A 21,530-nucleotide genomic window follows, 5' to 3' on the forward strand; every position below is an offset into this window, starting at 1 on the left:
TTAGTTAATACTTCCTCTATTTGTGCTAAACATTCCCTAATTCAATTTAAAGTGGTTCATAGAGCACATATGTCCAAAGATAAGTTAGCGCGTTTTTACTCACATATTAATCCTTTTTGTGATAGATGTTCGGGGCAGATAGCCTCTTTAACTCATATGTTTTGGTCTTGCCCTACTTTGGAAACTTTTTGGAGAGATATTTTTAATATTATTTCTAAGGTATTAAATATAGATATCTCTCCTCACCCTATTACTGCTATCTTTGGACTACCTAAAATTTCTAGTAATCTTTCCCCTTCAGCCCGTAGAATGATTGCATTTCTTACTTTAATGGCGAAAAGATGTATTTTACAACATTGGAAAGAGCTTAATGCTCCAACTACCTTTTTTTGGTTCTCTCAGACGATTTTATGTTTGAATCTGGAGAAAATTAGAAGTAACCTTTATGATTCTTCATTTAAATTTGAACAGATTTGGGGACCTTTTATTCGATATTTTCATTTAATGTAATATATACCCTTCTTGTTTTTTTTTTCACTGTTTTTAATGGAGGTCGGGATTGAGGACGTGATTTTAAGTTTAACTCTGTTTGGTTTCAAGTTAGCCCATTGCTTTGCTTTGCTTTTAGTTAGTTGCACGGTGGGTTTTTTTGGGGGGTTTTTTTTTTCTTTTTTTCTATTGATATATATAAAATTTAGTATACTATTATGTTATCTTGGTTTCTTATGTTTAAATTACATTGTTTGTAGTATTTTTTTTTGGTATTGATACCTGGAATTTTATTATATTTTAACATTGTATTAATGTTTATATGGCTTACCTTTTTGTATACTTATTCAATAAAAAGATTTAAAAAGAAAAGAGAAAGGACATATTTAAGAAGGGCCGAGGGTCGTGCGTGTATGAGTCAGCTGTCAGAGACAGTGAGTACGGTTATGATATGTAAAAGACCCTTGGACAGGAAAGGCTCAGAGTGAAATGGGCCAAATGCAAGTTGGCGTCTTGGTCAGCATGGAGGAGTTTCTGTGCTCTCTGATCAATCAGCCCGGAGAGGAACGTGTGTGTGGTGGTGAGCCCGGCTCCTGCCAGCCTTGTTCTCGCTGGCAGACAAGGTGGGTTTGGGAGCTGCCATCGCATCAGCCTGTGGTTTATTTTGTGGGTGCTGCGTTCTGCAGCCAGACTGCACGGTGGGGAAGGTCGGTGGGTCTCTCTGTTACTGGATGAATGTCTGACAGTCAGGTGGTAAGGCGGTCTACCTGTGCGAGAGCTCAGATGGAGCCTGACCTCTGTCGGCATTGTCTGCTGTATGAACCGACCTCACTGATATCTCTCTCTTCCCCCCCTCTATCTCTCCTCTCTCTCCCCCATTCACTCTCTCACTCATTCTCTCACATTCTCTCTCTCTCTCCTCTCTCTCTCTTCCCCCCACTCACTCTCTCACATTCTCTCTCTCTCTCTCTCTCTCTCCTCTCTCACATTCTCTCTCTCTCACATTATCTCTCTCATTCTCTCTCTCACATTCACACTCTCTCTCTCTCTCTCTCTCTTTCACATTCTCTCCCACTCTCTCATATCCCAGTGCCTGACAAACCCTGGTTGCTGACTGTGGACGTGGTCAAGGGGAGGATTAGCTGGGATCTACCGAATTCATGCCGTGCTCAAGTCCTTGGTTCTCAGGTACGTTGAGACCCTCTGTCTCCCCTCCTTGTCCATCTCCCTCCCTCCCTCTCTGTCTGCTTCCAGCACTCTCCTGGTCTCTCCAACACATGTTCCCATGTTGTTCCTGCATCCTCTCTCTGCTCCCCACCCACCCTGGTCTCAGCCCCTCTGTGCCCTGTCGCTCTCTCGGTACGGTCAGCACCACTCTTCACAGTGCCGACTGTGAGATCCCGGTTCAATTCCGGCCACTGCCTGTGTGGGATTTGTACGTTCCCCTGTCACCACATGGGTTCCATAGGGTGCTCCCGTTTCCTCCCGCTTTCCAAGACACGAGGTTAGAGTTAGTCAGCTGTGAACATGCCATGTTGGTGCTGGAAAGATGGTGCCACTTGCGGGCTGCCCCAGCACATCCTTGCTGATTGGATTTGATGCAAATGATGCCTGCTTTAAATACATGTGACACATAAAGCTTACCCAATCTAATCTCATCAACCCTATCTGTACCGCTGTCCTCCATTACCCTCCCTCTAAACCCCTTGTCCCCTCTCTCTCCCTTCCCAAACCCCTTCTGTCTCCATCTCCCCGCTATCTCCCTGCTTACTCTCCCCACTCAGTCCAGTCGAGTGCTAACAGACCTCATGTTCTCCTTTTCTGCCTGCAGATAACCATTGTTGGATCGAGAGCCCACAATGCCTCATTCCCTTCTGAACATGTGTTCACTTTCGATACCAGTACAACACAGCTAAAAAATTACACCTTCATATGTGCAACGAAATACAACATTATTCTGCAAGCTGACAGCTCGGTGGGCTTGGGGAATAAAGAAGAAGTGATAAGGATGACTGCAGCAAAAGGTCAGACTGTATTCATGGGTCCCTATGTCAGAACACTCACAGTGCCCGTGGTTACCTATCCCAGAACACTCACGGTGTCGATGGTTACCTATCCCAGAACCCACATGGTACCTATGGTTACCTGTCCCAGAATACTCGTCCTATTACCTATTCCAGAAAACTCATGGTGCCCATGATTACCTATCCCAGAACACTCACGGTGTCGATGGTTACCTATCCCAGAACCCACATGGTACCTATGGTTACCTGTCCCAGAATACTCGTGTTGCCCATGGTTACCTATCCCAGAACACTCACGGTGTCGATGGTTACCTATCCCAGAACACTCACGGTGTCGATGGTTACCTATCCCAGAACCCACATGGTACCTATGGTTACCTGTCCCAGAATACTCGTCCTATTACCTATTCCAGAAAACTCATGGTGCCCATGATTACCTATCCCAGAACACTCACGGTGTCGATGGTTACCTATCCCAGAACCCACATGGTACCTATGGTTACCTGTCCCAGAATACTCGTGTTGCCCATGGTTACCTATCCCAGAACACTCACGGTGTCGATGGTTACCTATCCCAGAACCCACATGGTACCTATGGTTACCTATCCCAAAATACTCGTGTTGCCCATGGTTGCCTATTCCAGAGCACTCATGGTGCCCATGGTTACCTATCCCAGAACCCACATGGTACCCATGGTTACCTGTCCCAGAACACTCACTGTGCCCATAGTTACCCACCCAGACACGGTGCCCATGGTTACATATCCCAAACATTTACTGTGCCCATGGTTACCTACCCCAGAAAACTCATGTTACCTGTGGTTACCTACCCTAGAACATTCATGGTGCCCATGTTTACCTATCCCAGAATGCTCAAGGTGCCCATGGTTACCTATTCCAGAATCCACATGGTGCCCATGGTTACCCACACAGAACATTCAACGTGCCCATGGTTACCAATCCCAGTAAAAGAGAGGTGAGAGTAGATATCAGACCACTGGAGAATGATGCTGGAGAGGTAGCAATGGGGGACAAGGAAATGGTGGGGGAACTGAGTAAGTATTTTGCATTAATCTTCACTATGGAGGACACCAGCAGTATGGTGGAAGTTCAAGAGCGTCAGGGGGCTGAAGCGAGTGCGGTTGCTATAACTAGGGAGAAGGTTCTAGAGAAACTGAAAGGTCTGAAGTCACCTAGACCAGATAGTAGACACCCCAGGATTCTGTAAGATGTAGTTGAAGAGATTGTGGAGGCATTTGTAATCATCTTTCATGAATCACTAGAATCTGGAATGGTTCAGGAGGACTGGAAAACTGCAAACGTCACCCCACTCTTGAAGAAGGGAGAGAGTAGAAGAAAGGAAATTACAGGCCAGTTACTCTGACCTCAGGTGGTTGGGAAGATGTTGGAATCGATCGTTATGGACGTGGTTTCACGGTACTTGGAAGCACGACGTGAAATGGGCCAAAGTCAGTGTGGTTTTCTCAAGGGAAAATATTGCTGACAAATCTGTTGGAAATCCTTGAGGAAATAACAAACAGGATAGACAAAGCAGAATCATGCAGAATATTTGGATTTTCAGAAGGCCTTTGACAAGACGTCACACATGAGGCTGCTTTACAATCTACGAGCCCATGGTATTACAGGAAAGATTCCAGCATAGATAAAGCAGCAGCTGATTGGCAGGAGGTAAAGAGTGGCAATAAAGGGAACCTTTCTGATTGGCTGCTGGTGACGAGTGGTGTTCCACAGGGGTCTGTGTTGGGACTGATTCTTTTTACATTATATGTCAATGATTTGGATGACAGAATTGATGGTTTTGTGGCCAAGTTTGCGGATGATATGAAGATAGGTGGAGGGGCAGGTAGTGGTGAGGAAACAGGGGGGCTGCAGAGGATTTATGCAGATTAGGAGGATGGGCAAGGAAATGGGAAATGGAATACTGTTTTGGGAAGTGTATGTCATGCACTTTGGTAAAGGGAATAAAAGCATAGACTATTTTCTAAACAGGGAGAAGGTGCAAATGGATTTGGGAGTCCTTGTGACGATTCCCTAAAGGTTAACTTGCAAGTTAAGTCGGTAATGTTGGCATTCATTTCGAGAGGACGAGAGTGTAAAAGCAAGGATGTGATGCTGAGGCTTTATAAGTTATCGGTGAGGCTCACTTGAAGTATTGTGAGCTGCTTCGGGCTCCTAATCTAAGAAATTATGTGCTGACATTGGAGAGGGTTCAAAGGAGGTTAGCAAAATGGATTCTGGGATTGAAAGGCTTATCCCATGAGGTATGTTTGACAGATCTGGGTCTGTACTCACTGGAATTTCAAAGAGTGAGTGGGGATTTCATTGGAACCTGTCGTATGTGGAAAGGACCAGATTGAGTGGAACAGGAGAGGGTGTTTCCAGTAGCGGAGGAGTCTGGGAACAGAGAGCACAATATCAGAATAGTGGAATAGAGATGAGGAAAATTTCATAAACCCAAGGGTGGTGAATCTGTGTAATTTAATGCCACAAGTGGCTGTGGAGGACAGGTCACTGGATGCATTTAAGACAGAGGTCGATAGATTCTTCGTAAGTCAAGATGTGAAAGGTTATGGGAAGAAAGCAGGAGATTGGGGTTGAGGGAAATGGGTCAGCCATGATCAAATAGTGGAGGAGATTCAATGGGCCGAATGGCCTAATTCTGTTCCTATGTCTGATGGTGTTGGGTCTTTGGACTGTGGGAGGAAACGGGAGCCCATCGAGGAAAATCATGTGCACAAGGAAGAATATAGAACTTTGTCACAGATAGAGATGGAACTGAGCTCCAGCCTCTGACAGCCGAGATCTCACAGCGTTCTGCTGATCATTATGTTCCCGTCACGTTTATCCATCTTCAGCTAAGGTACCGGCTAGTCAGGGAATCCCAAACTCGCACTCTGTGTCTGTCTTTGGAAATAAGCACATTCTTTTGCATTAAAGAACACGTCTTGCACAGATTTCATATGATTTTATATATTTTTGATCTGTTCAGCTTTCTGAAAAGACCAAGCATTAAATAAAACTTTAACAGGAATCCTTAGACAGTAAAGTACTTCGCTTTTTTTTCTTAGATAATTGTAATCCTCTTTTCTAAACGCTGCAAAAGTTGCAAGTTCCCTTGACATTGGTGTGCATTTTTGTGGGGCCTCTAAAGGTAATTCAGCAAAATTGTCTCACATTTAATGAGTTTTAAATGGTGATGGGAGTAGGCAGTTTAATTCAGCAAAATTGTCTCACATTTAAAGAGTTTTAAATGGTGATGGGAGTAGGCAGTTTAAATGGTTTGGTATGGACTAGATGGGCCAAAGGGCCTGCCTCTGTGCTGTACTTTTCTGCCATCATCTGGCACTTTGCTTTTTCGATTTGAAACTTGTGTCTCTGTCTGAGCAAACCCTTCCCTTTTCAACGCACGGCAGCCTGGGGCACATCAGGCCCTGGGGATTTATCCATTTTATGCCCTGTGAGAGGCCTAATGTCTCCTCCTTTTAGTGACCAGAAGGTCTTGTGTTGTGTTGGGAGGCAGATTTTGGAAAGGTGCAAAAATAACAGGGTTGTTATCATGGGTGACTTTAACTTCCCTAATATTGATTGGCACCTGATTAGTTCCAAGGGTTTAGATGGGGCAGAATTTGTTAAGTGTGTCCAGGATGGATTCCTGTCACAGTATGTGGACAGGCCGACCAGGGGGAATGCCATACTAGATCTAGTACTAGGTAATGAACCGTGTCAGGTCACAGATCTCTCAGTGGGTGAGCATCTGGGGGATAGTGACCACCGCTCCCTGGCCTTTAGCATTATCATGGAAAAGGATAGAATCAGAGAGGACAGGAAAATTTTTAATTGGGGAACGGCAAGTTATGAGGCTATAAGGCTAGAACTTGTGGGTGTGAATTGGGATGATGTTTTTGCAGGGAAATGTACTATGGACATGTGGTCAATGTTTAGAGATCTCTTGCGGGATGTTAGGGATAAATTTGTCCCGGTGAGGAAGATAAAAGAATGGTAGGGTGAAGGAACCAAGTGAGGTGGAAAATCTAGTCAGGTGGAAGAAGGCAGCATACATGAGGTTTAGGAAGCAGGGATCGGATGGGTCTATTCAGGAATATAGGGAAGCAAGAAAGGAGCTTAAGAAGGGGCTGAGGAGAGCAAAAAGGGGGCATGAGAAGGCCTTGGCGAGTAGTGTAAAGGAAAACCCCAAGGCATTCTTCAATTATGTGAAGAAAAAAAGGATGACAGGAGTGAAGGTAGGACTAATTAGAGATAAAGGTGGGAAGATGTGCCTGGAGGCTGTGGAAGGGAGCGAGGTCCTCTCTTCAGTATTCATCAATGAGAGGGAACTTGATGATGGTGAGGACAATATGAGTGAGGTTGATGTTCTGGAGCATGTTGATATTAAGGGAGAGGTGTTGGAGTTGTTAAAATACATTAGGACGGTTAAGACCCCAGGGCCTGACAGAATATTCCCCAGACTGCTCCACGAGGCGAGGGAAGAGATTGCTGATTCCCCTGGTTCAAAAAAGGTGGTAGGGATAGTCTGGGTAATTATAGACCAGTGAGCCTTACATCTGTGGTGGGAAAGCTGTTGGAAAATATTCTTAGTGATAGGATCTCTGGGCATTTAGAGAATCATGGTCTGATCAGGGACAGTCAGCATGGCTTTGTGAACAGCAGATCATGTCTAACGAGCCTGATAGAGTTCTTTGAGGAGGTGACCAGGCATATAGATGAGGGTAGTGCAGTGGATGTGATCTATATGGATTTTAGTAAGGCATTTGACAAGGTTCCACACGGTAGGCTTATTCAGAAAGTCAGAAGGTATGGGATCCAGGGAAGTTTGGCCAGGTGGATTCAGAATTGGCTTGCCTGCAGAAGGCAGAGGGTCGTGGTGGAGGGAGTACATTCAGATTGGAGGATTGTGACTAGTGGTGTCCCACAAGGATCTGTTCTGGGACCCCTACTTTTCATGATTTTTATTAACGATCTGGATGTGGGGGTAGAAGGGTGGGTTAGACAATAGACAATAGGTGCAGGAGTAGGCTATTCAGCCCTTCGAGCCAACACCGCCATTCACTGTAATCATGGCTGATCATTCACAATCAGTATCCAGTTCCTGCCTTATCCCCATAATCTTTGATTCCGCTATCTTTAAGAACTCTATCCATCTCTTTCTTGAAAGCATTCAGAGACTTGGCCTCCACAGCCTTCTGGGGCAGAGCATTCCATATATTCACCACTCTCTGGGTGAAAAGGTTTTTCCTCAACTCCGTTCTAAATGGCCTACTCCTTATTTTTAAACTGTGGCCTCTGGTTCTGGACTCACCCATCAGCGGGAACATGCTTCCTGCCTCCAGCGTGTCCAATCCCTTAATAACCTTATATGTTTCAATAAGGTCCCCTCTCAGCCTTCTAAATTCCAGAGTATACAAGCCCAGTCGCTCCAATCTTTCGACATGTGACAGTCCCGCCATCCTGGGAATTAACCTTGTGAACCTATGCTGCACTCCCTCAATAGCAAGAATGTCCTTCCTCAAATTTGGAGACCAAAACTGCACACAGTACTCCAGGTGTGGTCTCACCAGGGCCCTGTATAGCTGCAGAAGGACCTCTTTGCTCTTATACTCAATTCCCCTTGTTATGAAGGCCAGCATGCCATTAGCTTTCTTCACTGCCTGCTGTACTTGCATACTTGCTTTCAATGACTGATGTACAAGAACACCTAGATCTCATTGTACTTCCCCTTTTCCTATCTTGACTCCATTTAGATAATAATCTGCCTTCCTGTTCTTACCACTAAAGTGGATAACCTCACATTTATCCACATTAAACTGCATCTGCCATGCATCTGCCCACTCACCCAGCCTGTCCAAGGCACCCTGCATACTCATAACATCCTCCTCACATTTCACACTGCCACCCAGCTTTGTGTCATCAGCAAATTTGCTAATGTTACTTTTAATTCCCCCATCTAAATCATTAATATATATTGTAAACAGCTGCAGTCCCAGCACTGAACTCTGCGGTACCCCACTGGTCACCACCTGCCATTCCAAAAGGGACCCGTTAATCGCTACTCTTTGTTTCCTGTCAGCCAGCCAATTTTCAATCCATGTCAGTACTCTGCCCCCAATACCATGTGCCCTAATTTTGCCCACTAATCTCCTATGTGGGACTTTATCAAAGGCTTTCTGAAAGTCCAGGTACACTACATCCACTGGCTCTCCCTTGTCCATTTTCATAGTTACATCCTCAAAAAATTCCAGAAGATTAGTCAAGCACGATTTCCCCTTCGTAAATCCATGCTGACTCGAACCAATCCTGTTACTGCTTTCCAGATGTGTCGTAATTTCAGCTTTTATAATTGACTCCAGCATCTTTCCCACCACCGACGTCAGGCTAACCGGTCTATAATTCCCTGTTTTCTCTCTTCCTCCCTTCTTGAAGAGAGGGACAACATTAGCCACCCTCCAATCCACAGGAACTGATCCTGAATCTATAGAACATTGGAAAATGATTACCAATGCGTCCACAATTTCTAAAACCACCTCCTTAAGTACCCTGGGATGCAGACCATCAGGTCCCGGGGACTTATCAGCCTTCAGACCCAACAGCCTATCCAACACCATTTCCTGCCTAATATAAATTTCCTTTAATTCATCCATTTTACCCTAGGTCCTTTGGCCACTATTACATCTGGGAGATTGTTTGTGTCTTCCCTAGTGAAGACAGATCCAAAGTACCTGTTCAACTCGTCTGCCGTTTCCTTGTTCCCCATAATAAATTCACCCGCTTCTGTCTTCAAGGGCCCAATTTTGGTCTTAACTATTTTTTTCCTTTTCACATACCTAAAGAAGCTTTTACTATCCTCCTTTATATTCTTGGCTAGTTTACCTTTGTACCTCATTTTTTCTCCGCGTATTGCCTTTTTAGTTACCTTCTGTTGCTCTTTAAAAGTTTCCCAATCCTCCGGCTTCCCAGTCATCTTTGCTATGTTATACTTCTCTTTTATTTTTATACTGTCCATTACCTCCCTTGTCAGCCACGGCCTCCCCTTACTCCCCTTAGGATCTTTCTTCCTCTTTGGAATTTCTTCCTGGTTGGCAAGTTTGCAGATGACACGAAGGTTGGTGGTGTTGTAGATAGTGTAGAGGATTATCGAAGATTGCAGAGAGACATTGATAGGATGCAGACATGGGCTGAGAAGTGGCAGATGGTGGTACACTTTGGAAGGACAAACTCCAAGGCAGAGTACAAAGTAAATGACAGGATACTTGGTAGTGTGGAGGAACAAAGGGATCTCAGGGTACACGGCCACAGATCCCTGAAAGTTGCCTCACAGGTGGATAGGGTAGTTAAGAAAGCTTATGGGATGTTAGCTTTCATAAGTCAAGGGATAGAGTTTAAGAGTCGCGATGTAATGATGCAGCTCTATAAAACTCTGGTTAGGCCACACTTGGAGTACTGTGTCCAGTTCTGGTCACCTCACTATAGGAAGGATGTGGAAGCATTGGAAAGGGTACAGAGGAGATTTACCAGGATGCTGCCTGGTTTAGAGAGTATGCATTATGATCAGAGATTAAGGGAGCTAGGCCTTTACTCTTTGGAGAGAAGGAGGATGAGAGGAGACATGATAGAGGTGTACAAGATGATAAGAGGAATAGATAGAGTGGATAGCCAGCGCCTCTTCCCCAGGGCACCACTGCTCAATACAAGAGGACATGGCTTTAAGGTAAGGGGTGGGAAGTTCAAGAGGGATATTAGAGGAAGGTTTTTTACTCAGAGAGTGGTTGGTGCGTGGAATGCACTGCCTGAGTCAGTGGTGGAGGCAGATACACTAGTGAAGTTTAAGAGACCACTAGACAGGTATATGGAGGAATCTAAGGTGGGGGGTTATATGGGAGGCAGGGTTTGAGGGTCGGCACAACATTGTGGGCCAAAGGGCCTGTAATGTGCTGTACTGTTCTATGTTATTTCTAAAATCAACAGGCAACGTGAAATGGTGGTTAGTGAAGAGCTGGTTCAGGCAGTTTGTTTGTCTTTGTTCCGTGCCCGGCACGTTTACCACAACCTTTTCCTGCAGAACCGCTTGTTCCTGAAATTCAGAGTCGTGTTTCAGAAATCACTGGCTCGACGGCTCGTATCCAGTTCACACACTCACACAGAGAATGCACTGCAGTGTCGTGAGTATTGCTTCTCTCCTTCGTCACCCACCCCTCCGCCTTTCCTCCGCGGTCCCTCCCCCTCCCCCACAGTCCCTCCCCACCTCCCCACAGTCCCTCCCCCTCCCCCACAGTCCCTCCCCACCGTCCCTCCCCTCCCCCCCACAGTCCCTCCCCACCTCCCCACGGCCCCTCCTCCTCCCCCCACCGTCCCTCACCCTCCTCCCCACAGTCCCTCCCCCTCCCCCCACAGTCCCTCCCCACCTCCCCACGGCCCCTCCCCCTCCCTCCACGGTCCCTCACCCTCCTCCCCACATGGACCCTCCCACTTTTCCTCCTCATTCCCTCCCCGCCTCCCCACAGTCCCTGCTCTTCCCCCCATGGTCCCTCCACCTCTCCCCACAGTCCCTCCCCCTCCTCTCCCACGGTCCCTCCCCCTCCTCCCCCTCCTCCCCCACGGTCCCTCCCCACCTCGCCACAGACCCTCCCCTCCTCCCCCACAGTCCCTCCCCATTCCCCCACAGTCCCTCCCTCTCCTCCCCCACTGTCCCTACCCCCCTCCCCACAGTCCCTGCTCCTCCCCACATGGTCTCTTCCCCCTCCTCCCCTACGGTCCCCCTCCCCTCCACAGTCCCTCCCCCTCCTTCCCCACAGTCCCTCCCCTTCCTCCACACAGTCACTCCCCCTCTCCCCGCGGTCCTTCCACGGTCTCTCCCCTTCTCCCCAATGGTCCCTCCCCCTCCCGCACAGACCCTACCCCTCCTTCCCCACAGTCCCTCCCCTTCCTCCACACGGTCCCTGCCCCTCCCCGCGGTCCCTCCATGGTCCCGCCCCTTCTCCCCATGGTCCCTCCCCTTCCTCCACACAGTCCCTCCCCCTCCCCGTGGTCCCTCCACAGTCCCTCCCCTTCTCCCCCATGGTCCCTCCCCCTCCCCCACAGACCCTACACCTCCTTCCCCATGGTCCCTCCCCTTCCTCCACACGGTCCCTGCCCCTCCCTGCTGTCCCTCCCCTTCTCCCCATGGTCCCTCCCCTTCCTCCACACAGTCCCTCCCCCTCCCCGTGGTCCCTCCACGGTCCCTCCCCCTCCTCCCCAACGGTCCCTCCCCCTCCCCCATAGTCCCTCCCCCTACTCCCCCACGGTCCCTCCCCTTCCTCCACACAGTCCCTCCCCCTCTCCCCACGGTCCTTCCACAGTCCCTCCCTTTCTCCCCACGGTCCCTCCCCCTCCCCGCGGTCCCTCCACAGTCCCTCCCCTTCCCCTTCCCCCCATGGTCCCTTCCCTTCCCCAGAGTCCCGCCCCCTCCCCCTCCCCCTCCCCCCAGAGTCCCTCCCCCTTTCCACGCGGTCCCTCCCCCTCCCCCCACAATCCCTTCCCCTTTCCCACTGCAACCCCTCCCCTTCCCCCCACAGTCCCCCCTCCCCCTCTCCCTGCGGTCCCTCCACCTCCCTCCATGGTCCCTCCCCACACTCGCCGTTTCCCCCGACTCTCTCTGCCCCCCCACTCTCTCCATCTCTCCCCCACTCTCTCTGTCTCCCCCCCACTTTCCGTCTCCCCCCAACTTTCCGTCTCCCCCCACTCTCTCTGCCCCCACTCTCTCTGCCCCCCCACTCCCTCCATCTCCCCCCCACACTCCATCTCCCCCTCACTTTCCGTCTCCCCCCGACAGTCCGTCTCCCCCCACTCTGCCCCCCACTCTCTCTGCCCCCCCACTCCCTCCGTCTCCCCCCACTCCCTCCGTCTCCCCCCACACTCTCCGTCTCCCCCCACTCCCTCTGCCCCCCCACTCCCTCCGTCTCCCCCCCACACTCTCCGTCTCCCCCCCAATCCCTCCGTCTCCCCCTACACTCTCCATCTCCCCCCCCACTCCCTCTGTCTCCCCCCACTCCGTCTGTCTCCCCCCCACACTCTCCGTCTCCCTCCAACTCCCTCCGTCTCCCCCCTACACTCTCCGTCTCCCCCACTCCCTCCGTCTCCCCCCCACTCCCTCCGTCTCCCCCCCACACTCCCTCAGTCTCACCCCTCTCTCTCCATCCCCCTCCCCCACTCTCTGCCCCCCCCCCAACTGACTCTGCCTCTGTTGTCACCGGTGCAGATTTTACGAGGTGATTGTTTCATCAACAAGTTATGATTCACCTTCCAATCGGGAAAGTTTGTGTCAGAATAGGCATCTACTTGCATTCCAAGTGAATCATCCATTCAACGACTACATCAGTCTGCGCATTCCCACTGCCAACGTCTCTGGAACAATGACGTTGACCATCGGAGATGATCAGACCATTGGCAACTTCTGGAACAGACGTCTGGAGTCTGACCAGCAATACACAGTCACGTTGCGAGTCGTCAGTGACTGGAGTCCGGTGAGTGTGCATCACCTGCTGCCATCTTGTGCGCTGTTCGCTCTTGTATCCAGGAGTCCTGGTAATCAGCTCAGTGGGCATCAGTGCCTGGAGTCACAGCTTGGAAAGGAAGGTGGACGTGGGTCCGACATGACAGTGTCCTGTGTCTGACCGTCCCCAGCCGCTACATCAATGACTTTCCCTCCCCCAGTACTGGGATGGTGACTGATGTTGGCACCGTCTCCACTTCCATCAGAACCCCTCAGCAGATGGTCCCTGTGACTGCCGACAACACAGGCATGAGCAGGTACGTGACAGGTGTGTTCCCTGAAGACCATCTCCAACAGGAGCATGTCCGACCACCTTTCCTGGACTGTGAACAGCGTTACCAGCTCCACAGACCAGCATCCACAGTTGGGCAGAACGTCCAAGAATCTGCCTCATAAATACTGGAGACAGGTGTCCTGCAGGACGTGATCCCTCCTCTGACACGGCATCACAGACTGCCACCCCGTGCCGGATTAGTGCAGCCCCAACAACCCTCAAAGCACTCAGCAGCATCCAGGAGAAAGCAGGAGTATTTGATTGTTTGTTTAAGCCCAGGGGTGAGGTCTTTGTAGCTCTGGGTCTTTACAGGATGATGTTGCCCAACCCTCCTCTTTTCACAGCCAGGCTTGGGACTGTCCTTGGCGGGGTTATAAATAGGAGTGGTAATGTCAGAATCGGAGTGAGGAGTGGCTGTGGGACACTCAGTCTCTCAAACCACGCTGTCTATTTGGCTGATGTGACTGTAGCCTCAACTCCACAGTCCTGTCCACGGTGGATGATGGGAAAATGGAGGCTGTGTAGGAGGAAAGGGTTACATCAATCTTACAGCAGCTGAAAAGGTCAGCACAACATTGTGGGCCGAAGGGCCTGTACTGTGGTGTAATGTTGTCTATTCTATGGCAGCAACCCTCAGCCCTCATTTAACCACTTCTGCTTTAACGATGTCAAGGTCACTGTTCAGCTGCACTTTGGGCCAAAGGCTCAGAGTCCATCGGTGACTTATCTGTATACCTGATTCCGGCTTCTGTAAATCACGCACAGGGGCTCCAGGTCTCTCTGTGTCTCAGAGATCTACAATCACCTGCTTCTTTATGATTCCCAACAATATGGGCAATTATATATATGTAGCCCCCTGGAAAGCCTCAGGCTCACTCAACTCGCTGTCGTCGAGGGGGAGCAGCCTTCGGTCCCTCCAAACTGGGTAATCAGTTTGTGTGGATGCTGTGTGATGTACCCCACCCCGCCCAAATAACAGACAATACACCATATACGTTTAAATGGTTACAGTTTATAGATATTACTGGAACTATGTAATTAATAGAGATAAAATATAAAAGGAAAGTAAAAGGTGCCAAACTTATCAAAGTTCAACCTCTTCGTGCACAACAGTTGGAGCTCTAGTAATGGTCCTCTTTTCACCATCTGATCCCCTCTGACCACCTCAACCCACCACTTGGGACCAACCGCGGTGGTCGACCAGACGTTCCACACGAGTCTGTCTTCGTCTCCTCTCCTCGCCAAAACCTCTGGGCCTCGGACTCCCGCACGGGAGTCGGCTGGTTTACAGCATCACGTCCACTCTCTCTGTCCCCATCGCACCTTCTGCAACAAAGCCCGCGCATCACAATAGCTTACAGACACATAAGAAAGAATAACATCTATGCCAATTGGTTAGCAACTGAATACAACTCTCTCTATAACCCAAACAAGCTGCTAGTGAGAAAACTTTCTCAACAGTTAACATAACAAAGCAGCCATTTTGATTAGCCTACGCAGTAACATGAAAGAAGAAACCCCTTACACACAGAAACATAGAAAACCTACAGCACAATACAGGCCCTTCAGCCCACAAAGCTGTGCTGAACATGTCCTGACCTTAGAAATAACCGAGGGTTACCCAGAGCCGTACACTTTTCTAAGCTCCATGTTTTCCACGTTCTAGGCTCGAGATTTGATATTTGAACGTCTCAACCAGTGGGGAAGAAGGTACAGGGGCCTGAAGAAGCTCAGTCAATGTTTCTGGAACAGCTTCTTCCTGTCTGCCATCACATTTCTGAACATTATTTCTCTTTCACTATGTTTATTTGTTTTTTCAATTGTTTATATATTTAGAGATGCAACGTTGAACATCCCCTTCGAGCCCTTCAAAACGCTCTGCCCAGCAACCCACCAATTAACCCTCTCCGAATCACAGGATAATTTACACTGACCAACCCACCCGAACCGGTATGTCTTCAGCCCGTGGGAGGAAACTGGATCCTCCGGACGAAACCCACACAGTCACCGGGAGAATGTATAGACTTACTTACAGCGTTTGTCGGAATTGGAATGAACACCAGTGTCCCGATCCATAATAACAATAGACAATAGACAATAGACGCAGGAGTAGGCCATTCGGCCCTTCAAGCCAGCACCACCATTCACTGTGATCATGGCTGATCATCCACAATCAGTATCCAGCTCCTGCCTTATCCCCATAACCTTTGATTCCACTATCTTTAAGAGCTCTATCCATCTCTTTCTTGAGAGCATTCAGAGAATTGGCCTCCACAGCCTTCTGGGGCAGAGCATTCCATATATTCACCACTCTCTGGGTGAAAAAGTTTTTCCTCAACTCCGTTCTAAATGGCCTACCCCTTATTCTTAAACTGTGGCCTCTGGTTCTGGACTCACTCATCAGCGGGAACATGCTTCCTACCTCCAGCGTGTCCAATCCCTTAATAATCTTATATGTTTCAATAAGATCCCCTCTCAGCCTTCTAAATTCCAGTGTATACAAGCCCAGTCGCTCTAATCTTTCAACATCTGACAGTCCCGCCATCCTGGGAATTAACCTTGTGAACCTACGCTGCACTCCCTCAATAGCAAGAATGTCCTTCTTCAAATTTGGAGACCAAAACTGCACACAGTACTCCAGGTGTGGTCTCACCAGGGCCCTGTACAGCTGCAGAAGAACCTCTTTGCTCTTATACTCAATTCCCCTTGTTATGAAGGCCAGCAATGTCATTAGCTTTCTTCACTGCCTGCTGTACTTGCATGCTTGCTTTCAGTGACTGATGTACAAGAACACCTAGATCTCGTTGTGCCTCCCCTTTTCCTGACTTGACTCCATTTAGATAATATTCTCCTTTCTGTTCTTACCACCAAAGTGGATAACCTCACAATTATCCACATTAAACTGCATCTGCCGTGCATCTGCCCACTCACCCAGCCTGTCCAAGTCACCCTGCGTTCTCATAACATCCTCCTCACATTTCACACTGTCACCCAGCTAAGTGTCATCGGCGAATTTGCCAATGTTACTTTTAATTCCCCCATCTAAATCATTAATATATATTGTAAACAGCTGCGGTCCCAGCACTGAACCCTGCGGTACCCCACTGGTCACCACCTGCCATTCCGAAAGGGACCCGTTAATCGCTACTCTTTGTTTTCTGTCAGCCAGCCAATTTTCAATCCATGTCAGTACTCTGCCCCCAATACCATGTGCCCTAATTTTGCCCACTAATCTCCTGTGTGGGACTTTATCAAAGGCTTTCTGAAAGTCCAGGTACACTACATCCACTGGCTCTCCCTTGTCCATTTTCATAATTACATCCTCAAAAAATTCCAGAAGATTAGTCAAGCACGATTTCCCCTTTGTAAATCCATGCTGACTCGGACCGATCCTGTTATTGATATTCAGATGCGTCATAATTTCATCTTTTATAATTGACTCCAACATCTTTCCCACCACCAACGTCAGGCTAACCGGTCTATAATTCCCTGTTTTCTCTCTTCCTCCCTTCTTGAAGGGAGGGACAACATTAGCCACCCTCCAATCCACAGGAACTGATCCTGAATCTATAGAACATTGGAAAATGATTACCAATGCCTCCACGGTTTCTAAAGCCACCTCCTTAAGCACCCTGGGATGCAGACCATCAGGTCCCGGGGACTTATCAGCCTTCAGACCCAACAGCCTATCCAACACCATTTCCTGCCTAATATAAATTTCCTTCAATTCATCCATTACCCTAGGTCCTTTGGCCACTATTATATCTGGGAGATTGTTTGTGTCTTCCCTAGTGAAGACAGATCCAAAGTACCTGTTCAACTCGTCTGCCATTTCCTTGTTCCCCATAATAAATTCACCAGTTTCTGTCTTCAAGGGCCCAATTTTGGTCTTAACTATTTTTTTCCTTTTCTCATGCCTAAAGAAGCTTTTACTATCCTCCTTTATATTCTTGGCTAGTTTACCTTCGTACCTCATTTTTTTCTCCGCTTATTGCCTTTTTAGTTACTTTCTGTTGCTCTTTAAAAGTTTCCCAATCCTCCGGCTTCCCACTTGTCTTTGCTATATTATACTTCTCTTTTATTTTTATACTGTCCTTTACTTCCCTTGTCAGCCACAGCCTTCCCTTACTCCCCTTAGGATCTTTCTTCCTCTTTGGAATGAACTGATCCTGCACCTTCCGCACTATTCCCAGAAACACTTGCCATTGCTGTTCCACTGTCATCCCTGCTAGGGTATTGTTCCATTGAACTTTGGCCAGCTCCTCCCTCATAGCTCCATAGTTCCCTTTGTTCAACTGTAATACTGACACTTCCAAGTTTCCCTTCTCCCTCTCAAATTGTAAATTAAAATTTATCATATTATGGTCACTTCCTCCTAAAGGCTCCTTTACCTGGAGGTCCCTGATCAAATCTGGTTCAGTGCACAACACTAAATCTAGAATTGAGTTCTCTCTGGTAGGCTCCAGTACAAGCTGTTCTAAGAATCCATCTCGGAGGGACTCCACAAACTCCCTTTCTTGGGGTTCAGTACCAACCTGATTCCTCCAGTCTACCTGCATGTTGAAATCCCCCATAACTACTGTAGCATTACCTTTGCGACATGCCAATTTTAACTCTTGATTCAACTTGCACCCTACATCCAGGCTACTGTTTGGGGGCCTGTAGATAACTCCCATTAGGGTCTTTCTACCCTTAGAATTTTTCTTACCCTTATTACCCGATCCCCAGTAGCGTCACACCGACCGCTGTGCCGAATTACCGGAATTGTACTGAACACCAGTGTCCCGATCCGTAATAACTTCACACCGACTGCTGAACCGAATTACCGGACTATTTCCCTCCTCAGCCCCAACCTCCTGCCTTCTCCCCGTATCCTTCATGCCTTGACTAATCAAGAATCTACCAACCTCTGCCTTAAATATACATAAAGACTTGGCCTCCACAGCTGCCTGTGGTAAAGAATTCCACAGATTCACCACTCTGGCTGAAAAAATTCCTTCTCATCTCCGTTGTAAAAGGCCGCCCCTCGGTTCTGAGGCCGGGTCCTCTGGTCCCCGACTCGCTCTGTCTCATTATTCCTTTCCTTGTACACTGAGATTATTTGTTATTTACAGTGATGTAATTGTAACTGTGCTGCTCCACAAATCACTGATAATAAAGCTGATTCAGGGTCCAGCTAAGCCCATGGAGAGCGTTCCCACATCAGTACTGACGAGCTGTGCTCCAGAACTATCTGTTCCAGGACAGTTCCGACACAGGAATCTACCCAACAGTGTGCAAACTGCCCAGTCTTGTCCCGTTCACAAACTGAAGGACAAACCCGTTGTACAATCACTGCGTGAACTATCGTCAGAGTGGGTGGAAGCCGTTGTTCGCGGTGCTGTCAGGTGATATTTGATAAATTACTCAGTTTGAGTCTCTTCAGGACCCCTTGATTCCAAACCTCATGACAGCAGTTCAAACGCAGACCCAGGAGGTGCTGTAGACCGGGCTGGGAGGGGTTCTGTCATGTGTGACTCTGTGTCACGGTGACCTGTGTGCTTTTGGGTGTAATGGTGATGGTCACAGTGGGTTTACGGATCAGTTTGGAGGGGACAGACTCACACACAGGATAGAGTGTGGCCGGGGGTCAGAGTTCCGCCACTGAAGGACGATAGTGGCCAGTTGAGGGTTTACTACAACCCAGCAGTTTCACAGACACTGTCACCGTGATCGACCTTTGTCCGAGATTCACCTCACTCACTGAGTTGAAATTGCTTGGTGGGATTTGAACACTTGTTTCTTGCTCGTTGACTGGGTTCTGGGCTTATTGCAGAGTAATGCACCTCATTGTCTGAGCAAACACATCTGAATGGAAAAGCTTCGATTACTAACAGCGGCTGTTAATTCTCTTTGCAGGAAGTGAAGTTTGTGTGTGCGTATTATGAACCGTTCTATGGTGAGTTCAAACCCTGACTGCTGTGGCACTGTTACTGACCCCAGCAGACAGCCCAGCACGGGATTGTTTAAAGCAGGTGTTTCCAGTGGTTAATACAATATGACACCTGAGAGGGAGCAGAAAACACTGTTATATCCAGGATAGCTGGCACGGATGAGAGCAGGTCAGTGCTGCTGACAGTGTGCAATCAGGCATGAGGCTGTACTGGCTGGAGTTTAGAAGAATGAGGTTCTCATTGAAACCTATCAAATATTGAAATGCTTGAATAGAGAGGATGTTTCCAGTAGTAGGCGATGTCTAGGAGTCTAGGTCCCGAAGACACAGCCTCAGAATAGAGGAATGTTTATGGACAGATCAGCCATGATCTTATTGAATGGTGGGGCAGGCTCGATGGGCCGGATGGCCGACTCCTGCTCCTATTTCTTATGTTCTTATCTCTACAGATGCTGTCTCACCCTGAGTTACCCCAACATCTCTACAGATTCTGTCTGACTCTCAGTTCCCCCAACACCTCTTCAGATGCTGTTTCACCCTGAGTTCCACCAACATCTCTACAGATTCTCTGACCCTGAGTTCCCCCAACATCTCTACAGATGCTGTCAAAGCCTGGATTCCCCAACATCTCTACAGATACTGTCTCACCCTGAGTTCCCCCAACATCTCTACAGATTCTCTGACCCTGAGTTCCCCCAACATTTTTACAGATTCTCTGACCCTGAGTTCCCCCAACGTCTCTACAGGTGCTGTCTGACTCCCTGATGTCCCACAGCACATTGCGTTTTCTCCAGATTTAGTCATATTACAGCAAGACAACACACCTCGTGATATCTGCCAGTGGTAATGGGCCTCATTCTGACTCGGATCGTGTCGACGTACAGCACAGAAACAGGCCCTTCGGCCCATCCTGTTCATGCTAACATCTGTTGCCCATCTACACTCATCCTACCTGCCTGCATTAGGTCTGGAGCCCCCTGTGCCCTGCCGGTTTGTCTGAATGTCTGAAACGTAGTGATAGTGTCTGATTCCACAACTTCCTCCCGCAGTGCATTGCAGAAATGTGTAAAGCAAAGCATCCCCCGTCAGATCTCCTTTCAACCTCCGTTTCTCACTGTCAGACTGCGTTCACCTGCTTTTGACACCATGAAAACAAGTCCTGACAAGCTGTCCTCTCAGAACTTTGTGTACTTATACAGGTCGCCTGTCAGCCTCCTTCACCCCAGGGAAAACATCCCAGCCCATCCAACCTTCCCCCATATCCGACGTCCTCCAGTCTAGGAAGATCTCCTCTTGCACTCTCTCCAGAGTAAGGACGTCTTTCCCACAGCACGGTGACCAGAACTACAATTCTGCTCACAAGACTCCCTGCAGCCTAACCAATCCGGGTGAAGGCCCCTGACCCGCCCGTTTCCTTCCACAGATGCTGCCTGACTCAGTGAGATCCTCCGGCTGTAAATTGGGGTTCCAGATCACAGTAGCTGCAGTTTCTGCCGATCCAGTGTTTTGTGAAGTTGTAACAGATCACTGCAGCCACCCACACAAAACCCGTTTCTCAAACACATCAGTGAGACCAGACCCCATTTCAATCACACAAAGCCATCACACTCTGTGAAACGGTCAAGTGCAGGAATAGAGGACGGGACTGGGTCATTCAAGCCTGGAATTTCCCAGTTTAAATGGGACAGTTGAGAGGTGTGCTGAACACGATTCCCCAAATGGCAACAGCCCCATTAGCAGAGCTGCTGGGGAAGGACTGGGGAGCGAGCAGCTGAACTGGCTGGTCCACATCACCAGTCAATGGGCTCCCACTGTACAGGGAGTGTTTACAGGGCTACTCTGGGTCACCCTGAACTGGGAGCCAGACTGTTGTTTCTCCGTGTATCTAACTACTACTTTGCATTCTGCTCCCAACAGTATCAAGTGGAAAGGTTGCCGCAACCGTTACTGTTCTCTTCTTCATCAGTCTGATTTCGATCCTGGTGGTCTTCCTGGTCTACAGGTAGGCATCTCCTGGGCCTTTCCCCAAGGCTATGCAGGCGGGGCAGGTCCCTGGAACCACCAGCTCTGACTGAAGGTGGTGAAGGAAGCTGCCTTGGGGTGGGGTGTGTGAGGGTTAAAACGAAATCAGCGACTGGGGTCAGGGGGTGGTCACACCAGGATGACACTGTGTTTGCAACCAGAGGACCTGGGTCACCCACCGAGGATTTTACACTGGTCCAGGTTAACATCCGGTTACTCCACAAC

The 21,530-nt window shown here is 48.6% G+C and overlaps 1 protein-coding gene across 2 annotated transcripts in view; it reads left to right on the forward strand.

Moving 5' to 3' along the window:
* LOC134347274 (receptor-type tyrosine-protein phosphatase alpha-like) overlaps nt 1-21,530 on the forward strand; it is a 192,945-nt gene that overhangs the window by 45,687 nt on the left and 125,728 nt on the right. For both annotated transcript variants that reach the window (XM_063049658.1, XM_063049659.1), the window contains exons 4-9: nt 1,580-1,677; nt 2,321-2,513; nt 10,609-10,708; nt 12,784-13,048; nt 19,250-19,289; nt 21,201-21,285. In XM_063049658.1, coding sequence (XP_062905728.1) covers nt 1,580-1,677; nt 2,321-2,513; nt 10,609-10,708; nt 12,784-13,048; nt 19,250-19,289; nt 21,201-21,285 — 781 coding nt within the window. The remainder of the gene's footprint in view (nt 1-1,579; nt 1,678-2,320; nt 2,514-10,608; nt 10,709-12,783; nt 13,049-19,249; nt 19,290-21,200; nt 21,286-21,530) is intronic.

This window comes from Mobula hypostoma, chromosome 5 (assembly GCF_963921235.1).
Source record: "Mobula hypostoma chromosome 5, sMobHyp1.1, whole genome shotgun sequence".
NCBI lineage: Eukaryota > Metazoa > Chordata > Chondrichthyes > Myliobatiformes > Myliobatidae > Mobula > Mobula hypostoma.